Source organism: Mustela nigripes, chromosome 1 (assembly GCF_022355385.1).
Source record: "Mustela nigripes isolate SB6536 chromosome 1, MUSNIG.SB6536, whole genome shotgun sequence".
Classification (NCBI taxonomy): Eukaryota; Metazoa; Chordata; class Mammalia; order Carnivora; family Mustelidae; genus Mustela; species Mustela nigripes.
Genome location: NC_081557.1, coordinates 120,165,243 through 120,190,713, shown reverse-complemented (window position 1 = coordinate 120,190,713; position 25,471 = coordinate 120,165,243). Strand labels below are relative to the sequence as shown.

Below are 25,471 nucleotides of genomic sequence, written 5' to 3'. Positions count from 1 at the left end.
ATGGTAAGGCAGATACCACCTACTGGCTATGTTCTGGGGAAAGCTGCTTAATCTCTGTACCTCAGTTTCCCCATCCAACATCTTATTTGTAGCCCTGTGGAGAGACAACCCTGAGGCAGGAATGTCCAGCCAGGCCACACCAGATTCCTGACCCACAGAAACGGTGAGATAATGAATGTTGCTTTAAGCCACTGAGTTTTGGAGTAATTTGTTACACAATAATAAACACACCACTTCTCAGATTTAAAGAAATAATAAAAATAGGTTCCTCTTCACTAGTATTGGTTTTTCAATGACTATTTCATCATTAGGATTTTGTTGGGCTTGAGTAGAAATTGTTCTAGATGTCCAGCTCTTCAGCAGGTCACTGCCAATAGTCAGTGCGCTATTTCCAATAGAGCCCCCATCAGTATAATCATGACGCAGGAAGGCAGGTTCTGTTGTTCCTTCTGGATCTTCTACTAACCAACCTAGTTTAATATCCAAATCTCTGAACTCTAGGCAGTTATTTGTAACTGCTCCAGCTCCAGATTTTCTCTCCGCTCTAACAAATGATTCTTTGCTTCTTCCTACCTCTCTGGCTTCTGCCACTCAGTAGGTGGTGGTGACTTGATTACAGTTTTTAGAATTTCTAAGTTATTACTGGCTTGTCAATTTACAGACTGATTTGCACTTATATACTGTTTGTTTCTTCCGTAATCACCTCTCAAGGGAGCAATGCCTTGGGCTCTCTGAGCAAGCCCTTTAATAGAAATCAAACTTGAACAAATCCAAGTAAAATAAGCATTTTGATTTTCTTGAGTTTATACTGCTTTCACATTTTAAAAGATCCTTGAAATTTAACTTGATTTCTCACAAAAGTTTTGTCAGGAGGTCTTCTACATGTGCTGCATATTTAGAGTTTCCTCCTAAAAACACAGGTAAGCTTTCATAGCAACAAATCTCCTGTAACGTCAGTCCCTATCCAAGGCTATAGGTCCCCCCAGTTCATTCTGTAGATGCATCTTAGGCCCCCTGATTGGTTGGAATGACCCATACCATAGACAACAGAGGCCTGTCAATGCTGAGCATTCCTGTGCCCGCGCCTGTCAAGGGAAGCTGCTTGTTTTCCTCCTCATGAAGAATTCCTCCATTGGCAGGGCCACTCCAGAGAACGGATGGTCTGTCAACTCTCTCTAAAACCTGAGCCAGTAACAGAACTGTATGTAGTTCTTGGCTCACTAAATCCCTCTGTGATGCACAGCTGCTGGCCAAGTTGGAGGACTAATCACTGAGTAATTTCAACCAGTTAAGAGAGATCGTAGGAGCAGGTTGAACTGGGCCTACTTCCACAGTTGACCAATTCTAAGACCTGTGCTCTTTATCCCCCTTCTTCCAATGATAATACTTGCAAAATCGGCACATGCGTTACAACTGATGCTATCTTAGATGAGGTAAACATCTGTGTTAAGCAGTTAAGAAGCAGCATTATTGTAAATATATTAGCTTACTATTATTATAAGGGTCTGTGGGTATCTGAGTTTAATGCTCTGCTTAATGCAGAGAATCCTGATCATCTGTGGCAAGGGCAGCAGTGAGATGGATTAATTAATGGAGCCTGGGCTGTGTGTTCTGGATCTTTCCTCAAAAGGTTAAGGCTGCTGTGACCAATCTGTGCTGGTGTTTTTTTTTTTTTAAACATTTTATTTATATGTTTATTTGAGAGTGCACTAGCAGGGATGGGGTAGGGCGAAGGGAGAGGGACACACAGACTCTGTGCTGAGCACGGAACCCGACAAAGGGCTAGATCTCAGGGTGCTGAGATCATGACCTGAGCCAAAATCAAGCGCTGGATGCCTAAGAGACTGAGTCACCCAAGTGCCCCTGTGTTGTTTTATATACAGACACAGCTCAGATAAAGTTAGGCAACTTTTCATACAATTTAGGAAACATGTATCTGATTTTTCTAAATAATGTTGGGTTATATGCTTGCACACACCAAACTAAAATTTGCTATCACTTTTTTTTTTAAAAAAGATTTTATTTATTTGACAGAGAGAGACACACCGAGAGAGAGGGAACATAAACGGGGGCATGGGAGAGCAAGAAGCAGGCTTCCCGCTGAGCAGGGAGCCCGATGTGGGCCTTGATTCCAGGACCTTGGGACTGTGAGCTGAGCCAAAGGCAGACGCTTAACCACTGAGCCACCCAGGTGCCCCATGCTATGGTATTTTTTTAAGTAGATTCCACGCCCAGCATGGAGCCCTACATGGGGCTTGAACTCACGACCCTGAGATTAAGAGTCAGATGCTTAACCAACTGAGCCACCCAGGTGCCCCATTATGGTTATTATTATTTATTATTTATTTTTATTATTTATTTATTTATTTATTATTTATTATTATCATTATGGTTATTATTATTTTCTCAATTTATGCTGTTCTGTATAGCTATTTTTTCGGATACTAAATCAATGTGTACATTTTAGGTTCAACAGAGCACATGTACTTCTATAAAAAAATAAGTTTTATTAACAAAATGGGCTCACAGTATAAAATACATATATATGGTTCATTATACCAAAATTTTTTTAAATCATCTTTCTTCATAGGTGTAGCACTGTAGACAAGTAAATAAAACAAGCAAAGATTTGTTCCTCCTGCCTAAGGCCTATGAAACCATGAAAAATGAAGACTGCTAAGTCAATCATTTTTTACCTCCCCTTCCACCATTAACCTCTTGGAAACTGCATCTGTTCCACTTACATTATGTTTTAGCTTGCTGCCTTACCATCCTGGCCACCCAAGAGAGGCAAAATTGGGAAGAGAACGAGTTCAAGTTTAAAGCAAAAGATCTTGCCCAAAACAGAGTGGAAATCCAGCCCAGGAGCTTCTGGCTGTAACTGCTGACAATCAGGTCCCTCAAGGGCTACTTCTTTATTCCTTAAGCCAGAGAACACCACCAAGCCACAGCCAACTTTTTATGCTCTTCTTCAGTTTGTGCCGGCAGCCCCAGCAGAGGACTGCAGGATTTCGGTGAAGTAGAAACGGCTTAGATGTTCCTTTTAGACCTTCCTTTTAGAACTTCTGTAGGAATTTGAGAACGAGGTCCCGCAGTCGTACCCTGAGCATCTCATCATTATCACAAATGATATGAGTCGAATCTTCCTCAATCTGGATGAGTGTCTCGGCTTCCTGGAGTAGGACAATATGGCCCTTTGCTGTGTCTTCCACCTTAATATCGCTGAAGCCATGCTGCTCCAAAAGAAGAGAAAGCAGATGATGGGTATTCTGAAAACAAGAGGCTGACTGAAAGGCAGAGGATATTGTAGCAACTGATGGTTTTAAGAAAGGATACTTCCTAGGCTTGGCCAAACTGAACATTCTAGAAACTGTCATTTTTGATGCTCCCAATACAATTCTTCAGACTTGTCATAAGATCTCCTACAGCAACAGAATTAAAAAACAGCTTCGTACACTTTAAAAGAAGCCTCCAAACATGCCAATTTTCATGCAAAACACAACAAAATTTATGTAACCCGCTTAAGCTTTTGAGTTATCTGAGGAGCACATCCAAGCGCCTGAGTTCAGGAGTCTGGGGTGCTGGGCTATCCATCACCAGCCAAAGGCTCCGGATTAAAAAAAAGCTTCACCCCATCCCAGAAAAATGCCATTCCTAAAAAGCAAGATATCAATAGCCTTGTGATCTGGCAAATCCTTCTCAAGGGAGAATGAGACAAGGCAGGACAGCAAATCCTTCTTTAAGTACCTTAACGTGAGTTATAGAATTTTCTTACATATCCCACATAAAGTTGAGAAGAGGAAAAGGAGAAATAACACTGATTTGCCTGAAAAGGACACAGGATAGGTAAAGAATATGGGCTAGGGAGAATCTCTCCCCTTAGTTCCAGAAAGTTCATGTGCAGGTTGGGGCAGATCCTAAGGGTCAAGTTCTACACGAGCCAGGCAGAACCAAGTGAAGCTGCTTCTGGAAAAGGAAGCTGTTTTAGGCTTTTAAAAAACAGGTCAAGCTGAGTCCCACCAATAGGGGCCGGAGGAGCACAAGGTCGGGAGGAAGCAGTCACTCCCCCGCTCAGGGGCTAGCAGGGCTGCACAACTTGGCCACAGTCTTCCCTTTAGGGAAAAATTAAACCACTGATGGCTGGCTGCTGATTCGGGGAAGGGCCAGGGTCCTCCCGAGGACCGCCGACTTCTTCCCTCTCTTCCCACCCATCTGGGAGTTGCTGGCCCTGCTTCTCCCTCTCCCAGGGACCTGAACACATGGGTGCCTCTGCCCTCGCCGCCCCCCAGTATAAGCCTCTTGTCTCTTGTGACACAGCCAGCATCCATGCTGGCGCTCTGATCAGCAAGGGGCTTCTTGAAAAGTAAGTCTCTAAGGAGCAGACTTACAGAGTTTCCTTTATCTGGCCTTCCCACTTCACCCACTGGTCACATCTAAGTTTCTGAAGGGCTCGCTTGGTCTAGTTCCCACAAGAAACGGGGTGTGGTGAGGTAGTCTTCTTGTGGCCTGAGTCTGACAGGAAGGGGCTGGCAGAGAAGAAATGGGGGGACCTACAGGGAAGAAGAGCATGGTCTTCTCCCAACTCTCTGGGACCCTCCCCCGGTTCTGTCTTCTGCCCTGATCCTGACTCAAGCAGATACTACAGGGACAGCAGCTCAGAAGTGTAGCTGGAGAAAAAAGCAGCGACATGGCGTTCCTTGAGGTGAGCGAAGAGTGGGGAGGCCGCGGTGCTGCAGCCGGGGCAGCGCTCACCTTCTCCAGTGTCTGCACAAACTGCTCCACGGGGATTGAGCCGCTCAGCAGGGGCTTCAGCACTTTGCAGTCCGGGATGTCCTCGCTCGCCCGCTTTCTCTTCTTACCGCCGATGGGCTGGGCTGGCCTGGGTGGGGGCTAGAGCAGGACACCGGGCGGGTCTCGTCAAGCACGGAGAGCGCAGAGGCCGAGCGCAGAGGCCATTGTGGGGCCACAGCACGAGCCTGTCTGTCGGTCCCACCCAGGGCCCCGCGCCAGCTGGGGCTCTCCCAACATAAACTAACACCAAGTATCCACACAGCATTGGGACTTTTTTGGCAGAGATCTTCCTTTGATCAAGACTCATTTTTAAGTTTTAAAGGATTCACTTCGGTATTTTTCAATTAAATTCTTCAAATGAGAAACTGTGTTGGCAGCTGCTCGGGTAGCAGTAGCGCGGTGGCCCAGGCCACCCATCATGGGGGATTAACCCAGAATGACGGGGTAAAAGGTCAGAGAAACTGCCTACAGAGCGGCGGTAACCGAGTCTGGTGAGGATAATGTGGGAAGGTGAGAAATGCTCACGGCAAGGAGCTTGCATGTTTTATGTGGCAGCACAGTCCAAGTCTGAAAGGAGTCTTTCTCGAGAAGGGGGGTGAGGACAAGGGCTCACAGAGCCATGCCATGAGGCAGTAAACACACGGTGAACTGGGGCATGAGGTGCCGGGGACAAGGCCCTGTGGCACGCGGCTCACAGGTGCCCAGCTGCTGCCTGGGGTGGGTTTCCCTGCTGCTCTGGGGGCTCCCCGTGCCCGCACTCTGCACTGCAGGTCTAGCAAAGGCGCCCGCAGGTGCGCTGAGAGATGCCAGTCCTTGGGAGCCGGGAAAGGCACTTAGGATGCAGTGCGGCCCCAGCTCCATGAATAATAGCTGCTCTTCCCGCTTCTCTCTCTGAGGCATGTGGCCAGAGAGATAAGTAGGGAAGAATTTATATCAATGTCTTCTCTGTTTCAATCCAATCCATTAAGAGTCTGGTCTCTGACTTGTGCTGGTGGGAGTGCTAGGACCACTGATGGGGGCGGCCTGGGGGGTTCCTCGTCTTCACAAGCCCCAGTGGCAACTCGGGGGTGCAAGCCCAGCCCACCTACCCCCATACCTGAAGGACGTGCTTGTTATCTTTCGTGTGCAGCACAGCCGAGACAGTCGCCAAGGAAATGCCAGGTTTAATCTCCATGGGCACCAGCGCATCTGCGAGCTGGAAGCAAACGGGTGTCAGCTGGGCTCCCCTACATGTGTGGGACCAGGTGCTGCAGCTGCGCCATCCCAAGTCAGGACCGGGAGGCCACACTGAGCTCACGGATGGCCGGTGACGGCCATGGCCAGCTTTCCACAGCCACCAGCTCGCTCACAGCGCCGCACCCCTGCCAGCCTGGAGGGAAGGGTGCGGCGTATGGCGCAGGGAAGCTGAGTCTTTGTGACCGCCATTCCTCACTTTCTTTTATCTTTTGTTTATATCATTGCAGTCTAAAATAACACATAATTTTAAGGAAGTAAGAAGGTAAAAAAACTTAAAAATACCTTCAATCAAAAATATATCACATATACAAATAATACAACGATCACAAGAAAGAATGGAGGTAAGAGAAACAGAGAGAAGGGGGTGTCGGTGGCGGGTAAACTGGGCTGAGAAGAGGAGGAGAATGAGCTTGAGCCTGCCTGGGGCGCTCTTCCTGGCGGTGGCCCACAACTCTAAGCAGGCACCTCATGTAAGCCTGTGCCGTCACACACTGGGACCCCAGGGTGCTGACCCTTCTGCTTTGCCCTTTTGTTATTAGTCAACCCCCAAATTATGCACCGCCAACATCCTGCCACGGGCTCATCACCTGAACCGCCACAACCCACCTTTTGGGTGGCTTCCAGACCACTCCTGACACTTGAGTAGGATCTCTTGGAAACTGCTAAGGGCTTCTTCTTACTCTGAATACCTAACAGGTGCTGACTTTCCACAATGGCCTCTGCCTCTGTCCTCATAACCACCAGGTGACTAGTCAGGCAGGAAGGACAGGGACAGCAGCATTTGGACTGAGTGAGCTAATTCCTGGAAATCTGACTTCTCCCAAAGTGGAACACCCAGCCTTTACCTAGGGGGCCATGTCTTTCCCTACCATCTGAGTCTGACGCTCTGAAGCTCCCCAACTCCACTACCAGCAGCAATGTGTGATCCTGTGAGAAGCCCTCGCTCCTGGGTTTAGTTGACTATTGCTCTGACACATGTAGACCCTGATCTGTCCAAGACTCCTTTATGTAAAAACAAAAGTGAATAAATATGCAAAATGTCATTTACGTAAATATGAAGATCAATATCCCATGGACAGAGGAAGCCACTTAGGATATTTAAAAGGAATGAGGACTGCTTCATGAAATAAGGAAACACACACGGCACGAGTGTGAAATGCTCCCCCCAGGGCGACCCATGTCTGCTCAGGGTTCCTGACAATGCCTGTCCGTATACAGCTTTTTCCTTCCTCCACCACACTTACTCCCCCCACAGGTCAGGCTGCCTGGTGGCACTGTCTGGGAGGTTTGGGGATGGCATGGTGGGAACCGTGGCAGCCCCGTGAGCAAAATAAGACTCTGTTGTGCCATGAGGGACGTCTACCCGGAGCCCACAACAACCACCCCTCAGTTCACACATGTCTGCGAGCTGGAGACGTGTCCCTTGCCGCCAGAGACCAGAGTTTTCCTACCAGAATGCATCCACAAGGGCTGGCACATCAGGTCTCCCCTCCTGCACTTACAGGGACGAAGGAGGAGGATTAGAAGGAAGCTGCAGAGGACACACTCTCATTTGGGATGGAAATAAGCATCCTTTAGTAGTAGCGAAAACTGAAGAATGGTGAGACTTTTAACCCCTGTATCTCATGCAGGTCTCTCCCGGCAAAACTCAATGATGCTTTTAGCTCTCTATATTCCACACATGGACAAGGATTTCTGTAAATGGATGGTTCTGATTTATACTACATGCCGGTATTGTGTGTACTATAGCATGATTTATACTACAGAAAGGGCAGAAATCACAACTGCCCACCCCTGAGGGCATAGTTATGATGTACTTGTGATGTAAACAGCAGTTACTTCACTACCCAAAAAATGAGAAGGCTCTGAAGATCCCAGAGATCCCTGGGAAGGCTCCGTTCCCAGGTCCTCACTTAAAGGATCTGCATTCTTTGGCCAGAAGACAGCCACTTCTGGGACAGTCCTCTTTCTAAGACTCACGTGGAAAGCCTGGGTTTGACCATGAGAGAGAGAATGGCTCACCTCTGGCATGATTTCGATCTTCTCGTAGCGACGCTTGAAAGGCAAGGCGAGGACCTCGGCCCGCCGGTAAGACATGGCGGGCGGCTGGCAGTCGATCATCAGGTCCATCCGGTGGGACTGCGCAGGTGGTGGCTGTGTGTACTGCTCGGGGCACACCACGTGGAGCGGCTGGAACCCAGGGGATGGGGCGGGGTGAGGCCTCAAGCACGCACGCTCAGCCTCACCACTTTCGGGCCATCTGACCTCTCTCTCCTCCTCTCAAACCCAAGTAATGGGAAGCAGGAGAGGTGAGTGCAGTGCGGGGAAAGAATAAAAGTTTCAAGGCAAAGCCCTCAACTGCTAGCCACGTGGACTAGTGGGGATCCACTGCCTCTATTTGCATTTGTTTTTGATTCTTTTTAAGTCACTTTGACAGTGACTTCCAGGGGTCTGCTCTCAGCTGGTCCTTAAGCCCCTGGAGGGCATAGTCTTCTTATCACACCTACCATCACTGACTGGTGGACACAGCTGGAGGCCAGTGGGCAGGAACTACTGACTGTCGTGCTAGTCTGGTGTTCTGGGTTGGGCTTTTTTCCAGTATCGGCAGGTCTGCTCTTTTTTTGCAGTGGGCACTGCTCAGATCACATTCTCAATTGTGTAGGACAGACTGACTCAGAGTTTGTTTACAAAATGTCCCTCTTTGTTACTTTGAGAGACAGAAGTATTAAACCAGCATCTACTTGGGACAAATACCACACAACTGAAAACTGATCCCAGGGGCCCTGAGTTATTGTACTGCCACTGCTTTTACTGAAGAGCCTGGAGCTCACCTCCAGTTCCTGGAGGGAGGCCTTCCAGCAGGCCCATCAGATGCATTCAAAGGAGCGCTTGTTCTGTTGGGCTCAGACTTGTCCTCTTCCTGACCTGGGTGGTATCCTGTAACTCCTCTCAGAGCCACCTGACTGCGAGGTCCCAGCCTGAGGCCTCCAGCCAGCTTTCCCCCTCCCACAGTGGAGACGAGGTGGCCTCCTGTCCCCACTGTCCTGTGCTGCCAGGGCTCCACGAGCACAGAGCACAGCACTGCTGTAGGGAACAGTTAGTGATGAAAACAATAGGCTCTTAACCATGTCTGCCCATATGCCAATACGTACACGGTGGGGGAGCGAATTGCCAAACCTGCCCCAGCTCATCTACTGCTCGAATCATGTCTAGAGAAAGCCCATCTTCCCTCCTGTGGGGCCAGCAAGTGAGCCATCACCGTCAGCCATGTTCTCTGCATTCCTGAGGCTCCCGAGTTTCCCATTACTCACTAGCCTTCCTCAGAGTTCTGTGTTACTGCCTCCCATCCTGAGGTCAAAAACTCTCAGAGGAGAAAAGCACACTTCTGATCTGAGATGTGCCAAGGCCCCATGGTGCTCATTTGAGCTCCCAAAGCAATGGGGAATGAGAACTCTTCCTCTGGCCTCATTCCTGGGCCATTCCCGAGCAGCCTCCCCGTGCCCACTGTCAGATGTGCTGTCCAGTGGGGTGACTTCTATTCCCCACTCTCCCTCTCCATTCTCCCGCTGGAGGGCCTTCCTTTCACCCACGCCTTTACCCAACTACTTCTGGCTTTCTCCTATGGCAGAAAGTGCAAAAGGAAAAAAACAAACAAATGCAACAGAAGCCAAACCAAAAGAAACCTCTCATTAAAAAAGCAGAGTAGGGGTGCCTGGGTGGCTCAGTGGGTTAAGCCTCTGCCTTCAGCTCAGGTCATGATCTCAGGCTTCTGGGATCGAGCCCCGCATCAGGCTCTCTGCTCAGCAGGGGACCTGCTTCCTCCTCTCTCTCTCTCTGCCTACTTGTGATCTCTGTCAAATAAAATCTTAAAAAAAAAAAAGAAAAAGAGGGGCACCTGGGTGGCTCATTGGGTTTAAAGCCTCTGCCTTCGGCTCATGTCATGATCCCAGGGTCCTGGGATTGAGCCCCGCATCGGGCTCTCTGCTTGGCAGGGAGCCTGCTTCCTCCTCTCTCTCTCTTGCCTATTTGTGATCTCTGTCTGTCAAATAAATAAATAAAATCTTTAAAAAAAAAAAAAAAAGGCACAGTAACTCTGCGTGTGCTGCTCATCCACATGTGGCCCAGGGCCCAGCCCAGGTTTCAGCTAAACTGTCTTTTGGCTCAATGAGTAGTTTTCCAGAATAACTTTTCTCGTGGGAGAGGGGGCAATTTGCTTTTAACCAGACACAGGTGGTCCTCATCAAAATAGACTGTTTATGCTTTCTTTTCCTTCCACTTTTGACTTCTTTAGAACGGAAAGGACTTTCCAGGTGTCAAGCTCAGTACTGTGAAGGATAACTAAGGCGCATGCGTCAGCATGCTGTGGACACATGGGAAGTAAGCTAGGCGAGAAATGCAGCCGGCCCTCTGCCCGCAGCCCGCGAACACCCCAGCGGTGACAGGGCTGCGGAGACACTGCACTTCCCTTCCTTACCTGGACTTCTTTAAGCAGCTTGGACACCTGGATGAAGTTCAGCCGTGTATCAATGGGGCAGTAAATGCATTTCATGGCCAAGGGCTGGTAGGGAGCCAGTGCTTCCAGGTAGGAGAAATCAGGTTCTAATGAGAGCACAAGAACCAAAATTTGAGATGCACGCAACGGAGCTGCTGCCAAGTGAGGAGGCGGCTGGTGTGGTCAAGAGTGAGCAGATGGCTGCACCAGTGGGAGGGTGAGGCAGTGTATGTGTCCGAGGCTGGGGGAACCAGATTCCTTATCACTGGGGAGGAGGAATCTACAACTAAGGGCAAGGAGAGGCCAGAGTGAATAGTACAGAGTAGATGTGGGATTGGAGGTATGGGTGTGAGCTCAAGGTTTCAACATGGAGAGACCGAGGAGATAAACAAGGGTTAAATAAGTAAATGGGGGAGGAAGAAAACCCCTTTACAAAAGAATGCCAAATAAATGTAACAGGAACAGTAAAGGTTAAAAAAAAAATCATCATTTGGCAATCATCACAGTAATAATTTTTTCTGACTAGGATCATCAATAGATGCTAAAAAAATTAGAGAAAAGTTTGGGGAAGTCCCTCCCCCAGCTCCCCAAGATAATTATTACATATAAAACAGTGACCTCACAGTGGGGAAATCTGGTGCAGGCCACTCGAATTGAGTGCTCAGAGTTAACACGCAGGTATGAGACAAACCACACACCACCTACTTGAGAGGATGCCGCAAGAAGAAAAGCAAAGGACCCTGGCTCCATGTCACCAGACACTTCTGCTGCCGCTGCTGTGCTCCCATCAGCAAAGCCGGTGACAGCATGACTGGGAACCACATCTGCCCTAATGGCCCGTCTGTTCCCTCCAGCAGCATTCCCCGCAGGCTGCTTGGAGGGATGGTCTACCCACTCAAGGAGGCTGACCACCCTGAGCCAGAAGAACTGGCACATTTCTGGTGTGAAAAATAATACTTAAAAGATTCCCAACAGCCTGTGGCCCCACGAGGACATCACTTCTTACAGCCTTCAGGCTTACACTCACCACTGTCCCACTAACTTATCCAGTGCATTTGGGAAAACTGATGGAACTTCCAGATTTTTAAATTACTCCCCCTCCAGTGGCTCCTTTTTCTCCAAGAAGAATACCCCCAAAGGAGGCAAGCATCTGGGAGAGATGACAGACACCTTTTTGACGTGGACTAAGTAAGCTTCAACTGTGCAACAGCTGTAATATGACCCGAAACAGTGGTCTGAGACGCTTCTCTGACACTACCTAACCTCACAAATGACCTAACTCCTGTTCTGAAAGCCCCTCAAAACCTGCTGAGATTTAAATTCATTATCCAGGATGGTTATGGACCATCACACAGCCTCTGATTTCTTCCTAACTGGCTAAAGGAAAACGTCTACCATAGACATTGTAGATGTCTACCAAACATCCACAATCGTCTAACTGTGCCTATGTAAACACTGTACCAACTACTGCATCAGGGTTAACAACTCCTCAAAAAGAATAGGAGACACCACCTTTGGTCCTACTACAGACAATGCTCTCCAGATCACCTCCTGCTTAGCAAAACTTGGCAACAGTGAGGTTCTGGGTACCGTGAATCAAGTCTTGTGGCCTGACTTCCTCTTGGCCAAAGGGGGCCTGGGAAAGAGAGAAGCAGGCCCAGCAATCTGGGCACTTTCCATTAGGCCTTGGTGATAGCCAGAGCCAGCCTGTCACTCATGGATAGGCCACGGTGCTCTCCTGTTGGACACACACAATTTCACAGAACACTAACACCAGACATGACCACTCGGTGACCAGAATGGATCAAAACAAAAAACAAAAACCCCTCTGTAATCATGTCTGAACACAAAACCACAACACTGTTCACACCACAAAATGAGCAAACATTACCCTCTCCTAGCTCCATTCTTCTTGCCTTCTAGATAAGAATTATTAAGATACTCAGTAATATAACCACTCCTGTTTCTTGACAACAGCTAATCCAGCGCAATGTCCCACAGCCATGAACCCACTTCAAAATCACCCAACATAAGCCCAAATCCATTAAGTTCAACATATTTTGAGATGCCTTCCACTTCCCCATGGTTTGTGCGTCCTTACCACTTGCAACCGAGTCATTAAGCCAACTCTGTCTGACTACTGCTGTGGTGGAGGCCTCTGTCACTCTCACCAACAGGCTGAACACAGGGAAGGGCCCGGGGTCCCTGGTCCTGAAGCTTTGGGGATGGAGTAGATTCTTTTCCATCATTCAAGTCTTAAAAGCAATGAGAAAGAAGTCAACTGATAACTTTCTCAAAAGCTTTTATGTGCCAGGCACTGTATGAAGTGTCTTTTTAAACATTACACTAAATGCACAGAGATACTCAAGGAAGGAGCCAGCAATTAACCCCATTTGATAACGAAGAAGAATGAGGCTCAGAGACATGGGATAACTTGGCTTAAGTTATAGTCCTTCAGACCAGATTTGGACCAAGGTTTTTTACTTCACTGCCCATAAGATTTCTGACTGAAGACCTAAAATTGATAAGATAATGTAGCGATTAAGGTAAAACCCCTGGCCTGACCTCATGAAAGGATCTGCTCTACTCTGAGGGGTTTGTCTCCAGAAGGAAAACTGGAAGCCAGAGAAAACTATAGCCAAAGGTGAAAGACCCAATTCAGGGAATAATTCCTAAAGGGTAAAACAAAAGTGGTTCCTAGAATTACTGCCATTCTTGAAACAGCACACAAAATCATTGCAAAAGCAGTCATGAGGAATCTGCCTCCAGGCAAAAATCTCTCAAAACCGCTATGAAAGCTTTGCCCGGTAGTTTCCTCACAGTCCATCTTGCTCTATTCTTTCTCTTTCCCCATGGTTTCTTCACCCTTTGGTATTTACGACAGATGTGTTGTTCATATTTCGGTCTGACTGTAAAATTCGTCCCTTGGTCTCCACCTGGTTGGTGCTCTGAGTGACGGTCTCAGTGGAAAGGGCAAGGTTTTGTTTGTTTACCTGTAAATATGACAGTGTTGAGACTAGATTTCCCCCAGAGCTCCATGAAGTGGACTACGTCCCCAAATCGGAGGGAGGGGTGCCCAGTGAACACCACACACGGCTGGCGGAAATCACTGCTAAAGTCTCCGTGGAGGCTGGGGTAGTGCTTCAACTTGTTGGTTTGAATGAGCTGCAAGATGTACAGAGAAGCACACGAAGAGACGTTAGCCTGTACAGCCGGAGGGAAGAACCACACAGCATGCGAGAGGGAGAAGGAAATTAAAAATACACATAATCTGGTTAATATTTGCCGAAAATGGAGATTTTCTATCTACAAGGTGACTTTCTGGACAGATGAGACTTTCTGGTACGTATTAACATACTCAGGGGATACTTTTGTTCAGGCTGTTAAGGCCTGATGTAGTCTAAGTCCTCCTTTAGAGCTTCCTGACACCGCGAGCCCTGGCCCCAGAAGTTCCCAGTATTATTTGAAGTACAAATAACTTTCCCAAAACATGTGGATCACCAAGTTCTGTAAACAATAAACATCTCACACAAGAAAAATTATTTACCCACAAAGGACCACCTCTTGAGAAGTTACAGCTGTAAAGTTACTGCAGCAACTTAATAAAGACAAAGGCCAAATTGGCTTTCAGAAATTTAGGAGATATGACATGCTCACGACACAGAGAGCTGTGGTAAGTGGGGCCATGCGCAGCCTCAAACTTGTCTTAAAAGTGTATGTTCTGAACCAAAAAAATCTCCCTTCCAGCACAATACCTGGCACTATTCTCCCAAAGTCATGCCCAACCCAAGGCAACACCACAGACCGTTACAGCCACAGATGGCATCTTGTGACATGGCTCAGAAGCTCTTCCTTCTGCCCTGGCCCTGCCCCCACGTCCCCCATTCTGGCAATGAAAGGCCAGATGGCAAACATCCAGACTTCAGAGGCCCTAAATACCAGCTAGGGCAAAGGGAGTATTGCTCTGAGATATTATCTAATGGATAAAGAAATGGTCTGTGACACAACTTAATCCTGAAGCAAGCCACAATGCATAAGAGGGGAGCCCAGTCAACAACCCCAACTCCATCTGAAGTCGTCCCAATACTGACAGGTGGCCGCAATGGGACAATCCCCAAAGGGAAGCCAAATTCTCTTCATGTTAAAGATTTAACCTTTAATTCAGAGAGACTGCTTTTACTGGTAGCACTGCAACACTACCCCAGAGATCCTAACCAGGCATCCAAGGTTGGATAGGTTATACATAGCAAAGATGGAGCAAATGCTGAATTCCCACCTTCTTTCCAAGTTGTATGTGAGTAAACTGACATTCTTTTTATAACCGATTTATAGCCAAAATTATTCCCTGTCCCAGTTAAATAAGGGTAAGCGATGTCTAAAAGACTAAGCCTACTGTATCCATTGCTGTCAAGGAGATGAATGGGATTCTAAGAATAGCAGTGGGTCTTGGCACATATCTTAAATCATTTTTTAGTCATTACCTACAGTTCCTGAAGTTCTTTCTTCTGATCAATGCATAGGAACTAAGATAAATTCATCTCTCTCTCTCTCTTTTTTTTTTTTGCCAACTGGATCTACCTTTCCAGCTGACTTGCTACATTTGACCATCCAGAATTACCTCTGCACTTCTTTAATGTCTAAACTGTACAGGCGACGAAGCCGCAGGGGAGGAATTCTGTAATTCTTTTTTATCAGTACTAAGGGCAGCACTGCATGGGGGCACGGGCATTGGTCACAGTACCCAGAGTCAACTCCATCATGCCCTAATGTTGGCAAGTGCACTTCAGGAACCCTGTTCACGCCACTATGGTCTTTTCATAATTGTAAATGGGACAAAGATCATCTGTGACATATGTGGGTATGAATGTATAGCAACATTCTTAGAAAACAAAGAAAGGCTAATTGTTGACAGGAGGGGAGAAAAACAGACTTTCAGTGGGAAAGTCTGCCACAAAATATGTTTTGCCACACTTAATTTTCTGACATTACATATTTCTAGCCTGAATTTCACTGTGGTAATGGCAGAGCCTGCAGATACCTTGGCTCCTATAACAGAGTGTGTGGATTGAAAAAAGAATTTTTCAGAATTTTCCATGTAAGATTCTGGTTCGTTAAAGTCCTCTGGAGTAGGAATAAGTAAGAATAGTGCAAGTTGTTAAGTTTAAAATAGCTAGCAGGATATTCATTGCAATTTTCTCAGAAATTCCCCTTTGTCCTTTTCCAATTACTATCTACCTCCAGGGTAACCACTGTGCTGGCTTCATGAGTTTTGTGTGTTTTTGAACTTATATATAAAGAAAATCACATGGTGCCTACTCTCTTATGTCTGACTTACTTCACTCCGTGTCTGTGAACTCTGTATACATGACTGCGTGTCTTGGGAGTTCGTTCATTCTTATTGGGTAAGAGAGTAGACTGTGGGAACATGCCACAAAATCCACCAGACTTGGGTGTATTTCTGAACTACGCCTAAGAGAGCTCTCAAGACTTCTGTGCATCTTTTGGTGACACACCTACGTATTTCTCTTTGGTTTATACATTAGGAATCAAACTGCTGAGGCAGAGAGTACATTATGTGTTCAGCTTTAGCAGATAACTGCCAGTTTCCTAAAGTGGTTATACCAATTTAAACAACCTTTTAAAAAACATAACAAAAAACTGGGCATAACTCTTTTGTCCGACAGTTAAGAGAATGGTTAAGTGTATTATAGAATGCCCATATGATGTGCCTCCGGGATACGAGGCAGCAATAATTACAATGTGAGGCACACAGAAAATGTCCAAGATACACTATTTGGTGAAAAACATAATGAAAACAAAACTGGGTATAAACTTATATAAAAACACTCATCTGTTCTGAGAGAAAGATATGATTTTTCCATTTTTAAGAAACTGAGGTATAATAGACATATAATGTTGTATTAGTTTCAGCTGTACAGCATTTGATCTATCATTAAAAAATCACCACAGTAAGCCTAGTTAAAGCCCATCACCATGTGTGGTTACAAACTTTTTTTTCCTGTGATGAGACTTTCTAATATCTGCTCCCTTAGCAACATTTAGACACGGACCACAGTACTGCTTGCTGCAGTCACACTATATGCTACATCCTATGGCTTATAAGTGAAAGTTTGTTCCTTCTGACCCTTTATTTTCCAAAAACTTAAAATGTTATTATTTTCATCATTAAAGCATCACATCTACGATCAACATAACTAACTGGAAAGAAGACTGACAATAAATAAATCTGTCATTATGCAAAAAGGTTAACAGTAGATGTTAGATCAAATTCCTCACCCGGACAAAAGAACAGAGGTAAGTTATGAACTGCAGACACATACTGGTACTATAATGTGTTAATGAGAAGAGAAAGTAGCGAATCTTGAGTTAGAGTACTTCTCTGTCGTCTTAAATGGGAAACAAAGGGCCATATGAGTTTCTGTTAAGGATTTTAAAATTTTTATTTTGAGATATATACAAAAAGAGGGAGACAGAGGGGGAGAGAGAGGGAGAGAGAGCATCTTAAGCACGCTTCATGCCCAGCATGGAACCCAAAGAGAGGTCTCATGACCTGAGCTGAAATTAAGAGTTGGACATTTAATTAATTGACTGAGCCACCCAGGTGCCCCAGGATTTTTTAAAACCTCTTGACCTCCTATCTCCATCTCGAACTATTTATCTATAATTTTTTTTGCTCTGACCCAATAATGCCATTTTCTTACCTCTGCATGAGGAAAAGGTGGTTCCGGGAGATACACCTTAGTCTGTTTGTTGTGACAAAGCCTTTTGAAGAGGAAAAGCAAAAGAGCCTGTTAGGTAGGGCGCCCAGGGCATCTGTTGCCACCTAGTGGTAGCAGTGCAAACACTAAATACTAAAGGTTATTTAAAATCTTCCTGCTTGCCAATCTCACTGTGACTAAGTCAGCGTTTACAGAGTATTCAGAACATAAATGTCTTGTGTGCATTTTTTAAAAAATTTATTTATTTACTTGACTGATAGAGATCACAAGTAGGCAGAGAGGCAGGCAGAGAGAGAGGAGGAGGCAGACTCCCTGCTGAGCAGAGCCTGATGCGGGGCTTGATCCCAGGACCCTGGGATCATGCATGACCTGAGCTGAAGGCAGAGGCTTTAACCGACTGAGCCACCCAGATGCCCCTTGTGTGCATTTTTTAACTGTTAAAATTCTTCAATACATTTTTGCCTTAAAAAGTAAGCTTGTAATTTTGCAATAGTTTTAGATTTACACAGAAAAGTTGCAAAGACAGTCCAGACTTCCCTTGTGCCCTATACCCAGTGTCCCCTTCATGTTAACATCTTACATAACTACGATCCAATTGGGGAATGAAAAAATTAATATTAGTGCATTACAGCCAACTACATTCCAATTTTGTCTGGATTTTACCAGTTTTTCCACTAATGTCCTTTTCCCGTTCCAGGATCCAATTCAAAGACTGTTATTGCACTTGTGATCGCTTTTGAGGACAAAGTGACAGACTTTTATTCAGACATACAACTTGTCGTTTGCACACCCACTAAGCAGCACTGGTAACTCAAGCTGGAGAGCAATGCAGTATCTCAGCTCTGAAGACACTGTGAATGTTTTAGGTACTATGCTCTTTCTTGGCTAGATCTGACATTTAAAATATGGAAATGCCTGAAAAAAGCAACTGTAGCAAAAATTAACAACTGATAACTTAAGAGCCATGGGTGTTCTATAGGTTTGGCATTTTTAAATGTTACAAAAAAATATATGTAGTGATGTATGTTTGTTAATGCCCATTTGTGAGAATTCTACTAAAACAGTAGTATTAAAGTATTTCAACAGTTCTAACAGATATGACTTTTAGAGGGTAGTTTAGGACTTCAAGGTTTGGGTTTTATACTGACTTCATTAATACAATTTATTATTTAATTTTTCTTACACTTCCCTTTAATTTTGATTAAAAAATCACTTTATATCTTTTTTGGAGGAAGATACTTGTGGAGGGTTACTTTATATTATATAGTTCTAAGCAGGAAGATAAAACTCTTAAACTCAGGAAGAGAGACAAATATAAGATCTTTAATTAAGATTTCCTAGGTTGTTGCAATTGCAATGGATATTATGCTGCATTAGTTAGCATCAATATAGAAAACCAAAATATTTCTGTCAAAAACAAAAAAGAAATGAATCAAAAACAGAAACCTAAATGCCTTGTGGTATCCTGGACTAGATCCTGGGACAGAAAACAGACATTTGTGGAAAAACTGGTACAATCTGAATAAAGACTGGAGTTCACCTAATAATAATATGCTAATGTCCACTTCTTAGTTTTGGCATGTGTAAATGGCTGCATAAGATGTTAAAATTAGCAGAAGCTAAGTAGAAGGTATATAGGAGTTCTCTGCACTCTCTGCAACTTTTCTGTAACCTCAAAATATTCCAAAGTCACAACTTTATTATTTAAAAAACAAAGACCTTAAAATCCAAAGTGCAAAGATGGGGAAAAAATGTCTGCAGAAATATAACAAAAGAGCAGAGTTTAGATAAACTGGTAAGAGGAGTATAACACCTCTAAATATGTAAAAAAAGGGACAATTTACAGAAGCCAAAAACCTTTCTGAAAAGCCATTTAGATCTGTATAACAAACATTAAAACATGTTTATAATCTTTGTTCCAGTAATTTCACATTTAGTAATTGACTTAAGCAGAAGATGTAGTCATTTATACATAAAAATGATATTAACTGAAGATTTATTACTAAAAGGAAAAAACTGGGCAAAGCCTGTCTGTCCAATATATTGTAAGACAACAGTTAAGAAAATCATACAATATACAAATAAGGTACAAATGATATAATAATGCAGTCATGTAAAAACTATGTTCTTGAACATTTTATTTTTTATTTTATTTATTTATTTTTAAGATTTTAATTTTTTATTTGACAGAGATCACAAGGAGGTGGAGAGGTAGGCAGAGAGAGAGAGAGAGAGAGAGAGAGAGAGAGAGAGGAGGAAGCAGGCTCCCCGCTGAGCAGAGAGCCCTATGTGGGGCTTGATCCCAGGACCTCGGGAGCATGACCTGAGCTGAAGGCAGAGGCTTAACCCACTGGGCCACCCAGGTGCCCCTCGAACATTTTATAATGCTCAAATATCATATTAAAATTTTTAAAAGCAGGATCCAAAATTAAATAATCAGCATGACCCCCATATAGAAAGAAAAAAAAAAAATCCATCAAACTGCCAACAGTAATATTACTTCTGGAGTGGGCTTATGGGTTCAGTTTTTTTCCTCTGTAACTCATATTGTTTCCTATAGTAAATGTATTTACACATGTATTAGAAATGAACAAATAAATAGACCCAGAAACACAAAAACCACCTATATTAATTCTCATGGTCCTGCCTTCTCTCCCATTAGATATTTTGACAAGAACAGCACACAGTGGGGGAGGGGAAGCCTGGTGGAGCCCCTGGGCCTTGCAGGGCTGGCCCTGGAGTTTTTAATTAAAGATCTGGATGAGAAAATTCAGTATATGCTGACTAACTGAATAAGTGATACTTAGGGTGGACTGCTAATTATTCAAGATTAACTTCCTATGTTGGGGGAGAAAAGGATAAAATTCCATAGGTACCAATAAAAATGACAGTCCCAAGGACAAACATGAATAACACACACAGGGAATAGAGAAGCTTGTCTGAATAGAGTGAAAGAAAAAAAGACCCTGACTACAACTAAAGGGGGAGGGGAAAAAAAAAACCCTTTTAAAAGGTGGAGGTGGGGCGGCAGTACATGGAACAAGTTATATGACAGAATGACATACAAATTCCTTTTTCATGAGGAACTCAGTAGAATACTGTGTCTATTAGGCTCCCACACAACATTGGATTAAATACACAGGAGTATGTGTCATACCCCCATCTAGAAACTCCACTCTAAGGTACTGTTCGGTCGACTGTAAAAGTTAATGTATTTTTCCCATCCCTCCTTTTTTTGGCCAGGTGAGTTAGATTCAGACGTGCATCTAAATAATTCAGGAAGGGTTCACTAATTTCATCCTGTACAATCATTTACCCACCTTAGGACTAAATCAAATAATTTCCTACTGTAGTAAAACTTAATTTTGTCAAATATCAAGCTATTGAAATGAAAAAAAAAAAAAACCCAGCCTTTCTTGTAAGATCTGGTGTTGTAAATTCCAGACAACATGAGCTTGGGCTTTTTTTGAGCTTCTAGAATGTGTCACTTCACTTCACTTTGTAACAGGCAGAGGGTAGCGTGTGAGAAGATAAATGCGTAATATTTTTGTCACTGATTTTGAAAGAGCTGGCTGAGTTTAATCTTTGTCTTTCATCCTTCTCTTCTTGATAACTATTCTTCTACATCCTAGCAATATAACAGACTTGGCTTTCATTAATACAATTTTCACATCTCAGACATAGAAAGATAACAAAACGAAAGTCTCATAATAATGCGAGGAAAAAAACCTATTTCTATTCTTTTTCTAATTAAAAAAACTTTTTACATTTTCATTCTTATTATTCTTGTACTGAGTCATGGAGAACACAGACATACCATTCAGCAAAAATCTGAGAAAACTCAAGTGAACTGTTGGCCACAGGGGAGATGAAGTAAAAAGGAATATTGGAGAGGCCGGCTGAGTCAATGTACTGATACAGACATTCCAGGAGGTCATAGATCACGCCAGAAGGGTAGCAGGGCACCAGCACGTTTCCTCCATTCCGGACTGTCAGTGCTAGAAAAGTTGAAGCCAGAGAGAAAACAGGGGCATTAGAAGAATAGTTTTATAAAGGTAGAAGGAAACTTTAAAAATGATATTTGGATTTCTTTCATTTTCCTATTTCTGTTCATATAATTCATTTCCCATGGATAATGATCTGCTTCTTTTGAGAAACAGCAAGGGGGTGGGAGAATACAGAGGCTAACCATCAGTTGGGTTTTTACTGGATATCTCAGTCCCTGGGAACAGGGTGTGCAGTGAAGGGTTTGGGTTTTAAAGGTTACCAATGGCAGCCAAGCTTCAGGAGAGACCCTCCAAGCTCCTTCTCTTTTTAGGTCCTGCTCAAAACTTTGCTGGATTTGTCTCTGTTCTGTCTGACCACTGCTGAATGACCTATAAGGAAATAGGCCAAGTTTTTCCGTTTGACTCATTTTAGTGGCATTTTCTTTCATTAATGTGTTATCTGTAAGAAAATCCTTCATACTTTAAATACTTAAAAGAAGTTAGCCAATAGGGGAATTGCAACTTATGGGAATAATCATATTAGAAGTTATACCTGGCTAAAAAAGAAAAAAAATCCAAGTTCTCTTAACTTTGTTTTTTGTTTGGTTTCCAAAACAAACTGAAAAACATAACTTTTGGGTACAGATATTGAAGCCTCTGGTATATTGGATCCTCCTCCGTTCCCATGTTTGACACACACACTCTCCCAAACACTGTACCCTGAGCACTGGCTGACTTGCCATTATGACAGTATGGTAGCGTGGAGAGAGAAAGTGGTCAGGGCTCCAGAGGCCTGGCTCTACTTCCACCTTTGTCATAAGCTATAGGATCTCACGTAAGCCACTGATACCTGGTGGGGCCTGTTTTCTGACTGGTTATGAGAGGACTGAACTAGATCAGGGGTCTTTAAGCTTTAGTGTACATGAATATTGCCAGGGAACATGTTGAAAATGCAGCTTTTCTTCTGGGTCTTTCCTCTCCCAAGAGAATCTGATCTAGAATCTAGAATTACTAGATCTGTGGCAGGGCCTCCAAATTGCATCTTTAGTAAGTGGCCTCACTGATCTTGAGGCAAGTAGTTAGTGTGGGCTTTGAGAAACAGTAGATTAGCTTAAGGTTCCTTTCAGATCTAAAGTTCTTTGAGTCTATGATTCCAGATTATAAACAAACATACAGATCAAAGATGCTATTTGAGACAAGTCCAATAATTTTTTCAAGGAAGAATAAACTATGTCTGGTTTACTATCAGCAAACAACAAACTATGATGATTGGCATGGGCAAGTGAAATGTCAAAGGATACTGCCTTTCACGTAAATGTAAGATGATGACCATTTCTTTTCCCCAGAGCAGAGGTGACAGCACTTACAGTTGCTAGGGGTGGTCGGTCTGAGCTCAGTAACCCCTTTGGTAACTGTCATAGACTGAAGGTCTGTGTCCCCCTAAAATTCATATAGTGAAGCCATAACTCCCAATGTGATGGTACTGGGGGGTGGGTGCTTTGGGAAGTAACTGGGTTTAGATGAGGCCATGAGGGGACAGCTTCTAAAGATGGGACTGGTTTCCTTACAAGAACAGGAAGCGACACGAGAGTTGCTTCCCTCTGCCAACTTAGTTCTTGTAGGCATCTACAAGCCAGGAGGACGGCCCTCACCAGAGCCTGAACATGCTGGCAACCTGATCTCAGACTTCCAGCCTCCAGAACTATGAGAAATAAATATTGTTCAAGGCACCCAGTCTATGGTGTTTTGTTACAGCAGCCCAAGCTAAGACAGTAAGCAACCCATACTTTTCTATAAAGAAAGGCAGGATTTTTAGATTTTACTAACAATTATATCCAAAGACACAAATATTTCTTCTAGGTAGCAAATACCCCCCAGGGCTCTCCCCCAAATTCAGTCTTCTCTCAAAGAAAAAAAATAATCTGTTCAGTGTCTCGCTGTTATGAATGCAAAGCATTTACAGTCTTTTCCATGCTATTATTTGCAAAGCAAAGATGCAATTCTTCCCTTTTTTGACAGCTGCTACCTTGTATGAATGCCAGTCCTGCCCCCAAATCCCACCACAAAGCAAGAAGAATAAATAAGAATTTTCCAACGTAAGTCAAGTGGGAGAACATTGAGTATTTGTTGCATAAAGCACTTGAACTGACTCTTAGGACAGTCATTCTGACATTCTTCAGATTTATGTTGCTTAAGAATTGCTTCTGCTGACAACAGCAAGCTTTGAAGGATAGGCAAGACGGGTGAAGCAGATGGGAAGAAAAGCTTTGAATGGGGTTGGAGGGGCATCAGTGGGTGTGACTGTGAAGGGAAGGACCACATACTACCGAAGCAAGGTATCCAAAAAGTAAACCTAGAACACCTCATCCCATTCACAGTGCGAGCCAGCCACGTACCCAGATTGCTGCAGAACTCTCCCACCATGCCATCCGGGTTCGCGGTGGGGATCTGGGTCAGGCCTGTCAGAATGAGAACGTCGCTGTTTTTGAGAGAAGCTTGGTCCATGGGCTGAAACACCAGAGAGAACTCTGCTTAGTAATTCAAAAAGAAATGGCAAGTATAAGTAGTAAAGGGAAAAGAGAATATAGTCATTGCTCTGTGATCAAATCATCGTCATGTCCTCTTACTTCCTCTAATGAAGTCTGTTCAGTGAATAGCAGTTGCTCAGTGGGGATGAGGACAGACCACGGAGGGACAAGGGAACTTTACAGAAGGACAAAAGAGCTCCATGTCTCGACTGGTGTGATGAGCACATAATGTGAAAATTCACAGAACTGTATGTTTAAGATCTTTGGGTTTCACCACATATAAATTTTACCTCAACTAACTAAAAAAAAAAAAAAAAAAAGAGCAGGGCACCTGGGTGGCTCAGTCGGTTAAACGTCTGCCTTCGGCTCAGGTCATGATTCCAGAGTCCCAGGATAGAGCCCTCCTCAGCGGGAAGTCTGCTTCTCCATCTGCCCCCGCCCTGCTCTCATGCTCTCTCTCACTCTCTCTTCAATAAATTAAATCTTAAAAAAGGAAAAAAAAAAAAAGAGCTTCCCATTTGAAATTTCTAGAATGCTTTGTTCTTTTCAAAATGCTATCTCACACATTGTCAGTGGTGGGTCTCCAACTTGACTGTGTATTAGAATCACCTGGAGGGTCTCCCGAAACAGGGATTGCTGGGTGCCAAACCCAGAGTTTCTGACTCAGGTTTGAGGTGGGCCTACAAATTTGCATTTCTAATAAGCTCCCAAGAGATGCTCCTGGTGCTAGTCTAGGGATTGTGCTTTGAGAACCACTGCACCGTATAATCTGATTCTCAACACAACTCTGCAAAATGAAAACACGTGTAAAAACTTGAAATAAACACACGAAATAAGTTTACATTATGACAATGCAAGCTGGGACTCAGAGAGCCAAGGCGATTCTCCCAAGTCTCCATGGCAGAGGAGCCAGGAAGAATGCTGAATTAGGAACCAGAAATATAAAGACTCACTCCCATTCCCTTGTAAAGCCATGGGACCTCAGCTACGGCTCTGAGCTAGGCATAGAGATCACACATGGGCATATTTGTTAACCCATCTTCCTTCCCTGATTTCTGAGAGTCTCAAGAACTAATATACACAGTCTTCTTGTAAACTGTGAAGTCCCACGGGGCACTATTATGGGATACTTAGGATGTCATATTTTTATTTTTACTTGGCACAATTTGAATTTAATTTTGATTGTCTCCAGAGCACTTTAAAAACAAAAACAAAACACTAACTATCTTTTCCAAGGAAATCAGGATTCAAACTGAAACAAAAATGCAGACCCATGGACTGAGATGCTGGAGTTATTTTGTAACCCATCTTCTCCTCATTGTCATTTCACATACTCACTGGAATGTAAGAAGAAAAAAGCCAGAAACCCAGTTTAGTAAGAAGCCTCATACCTCCTTTCTCTGTTCCACCCAGATTTTCAAATAAAGAAAACTCCAAACGGTAGCACAGCAAAGACCCATCACCTGCAATGTTACCTGAACATACGTGCCTTTTGATGTACACTCTTTTAGTACTTTATATAAACACGGACATAAGGGCTCATTATTTTTAAATAATAGGATTATAGTTATATAAGCTGCTTTATAACCTGAGAAACATTTCTTTAACACGAAGGCTGAAAAGTATGGTTGTGACAGCTATACGGAATAGATTCTAATTCCTACTTGCATGGATGTATTACACTAATGCATACAAGAG

The 25,471-nt window shown here is 44.1% G+C and overlaps 1 protein-coding gene across 1 annotated transcript in view; it reads right to left on the bottom strand.

Moving 5' to 3' along the window:
- Positions 1 to 2,487: 2,487 nt before the first annotated feature.
- The window catches only part of INTS9 (integrator complex subunit 9), a 108,086-nt gene continuing 85,102 nt past the window's right edge, over positions 2,488 to 25,471 (bottom strand). Inside the window, exons 9-17 of the mRNA XM_059372461.1 lie at positions 23,642 to 23,753; positions 21,077 to 21,257; positions 17,242 to 17,302; positions 13,513 to 13,684; positions 10,502 to 10,626; positions 8,050 to 8,217; positions 5,888 to 5,986; positions 4,753 to 4,890; positions 2,488 to 3,233 (exon numbers count right to left, since the gene is read on the bottom strand). Coding sequence (XP_059228444.1) covers positions 3,057 to 3,233; positions 4,753 to 4,890; positions 5,888 to 5,986; positions 8,050 to 8,217; positions 10,502 to 10,626; positions 13,513 to 13,684; positions 17,242 to 17,302; positions 21,077 to 21,257; positions 23,642 to 23,753 — 1,233 coding nt within the window. The 3' untranslated portion in view covers positions 2,488 to 3,056. The remainder of the gene's footprint in view (positions 3,234 to 4,752; positions 4,891 to 5,887; positions 5,987 to 8,049; positions 8,218 to 10,501; positions 10,627 to 13,512; positions 13,685 to 17,241; positions 17,303 to 21,076; positions 21,258 to 23,641; positions 23,754 to 25,471) is intronic.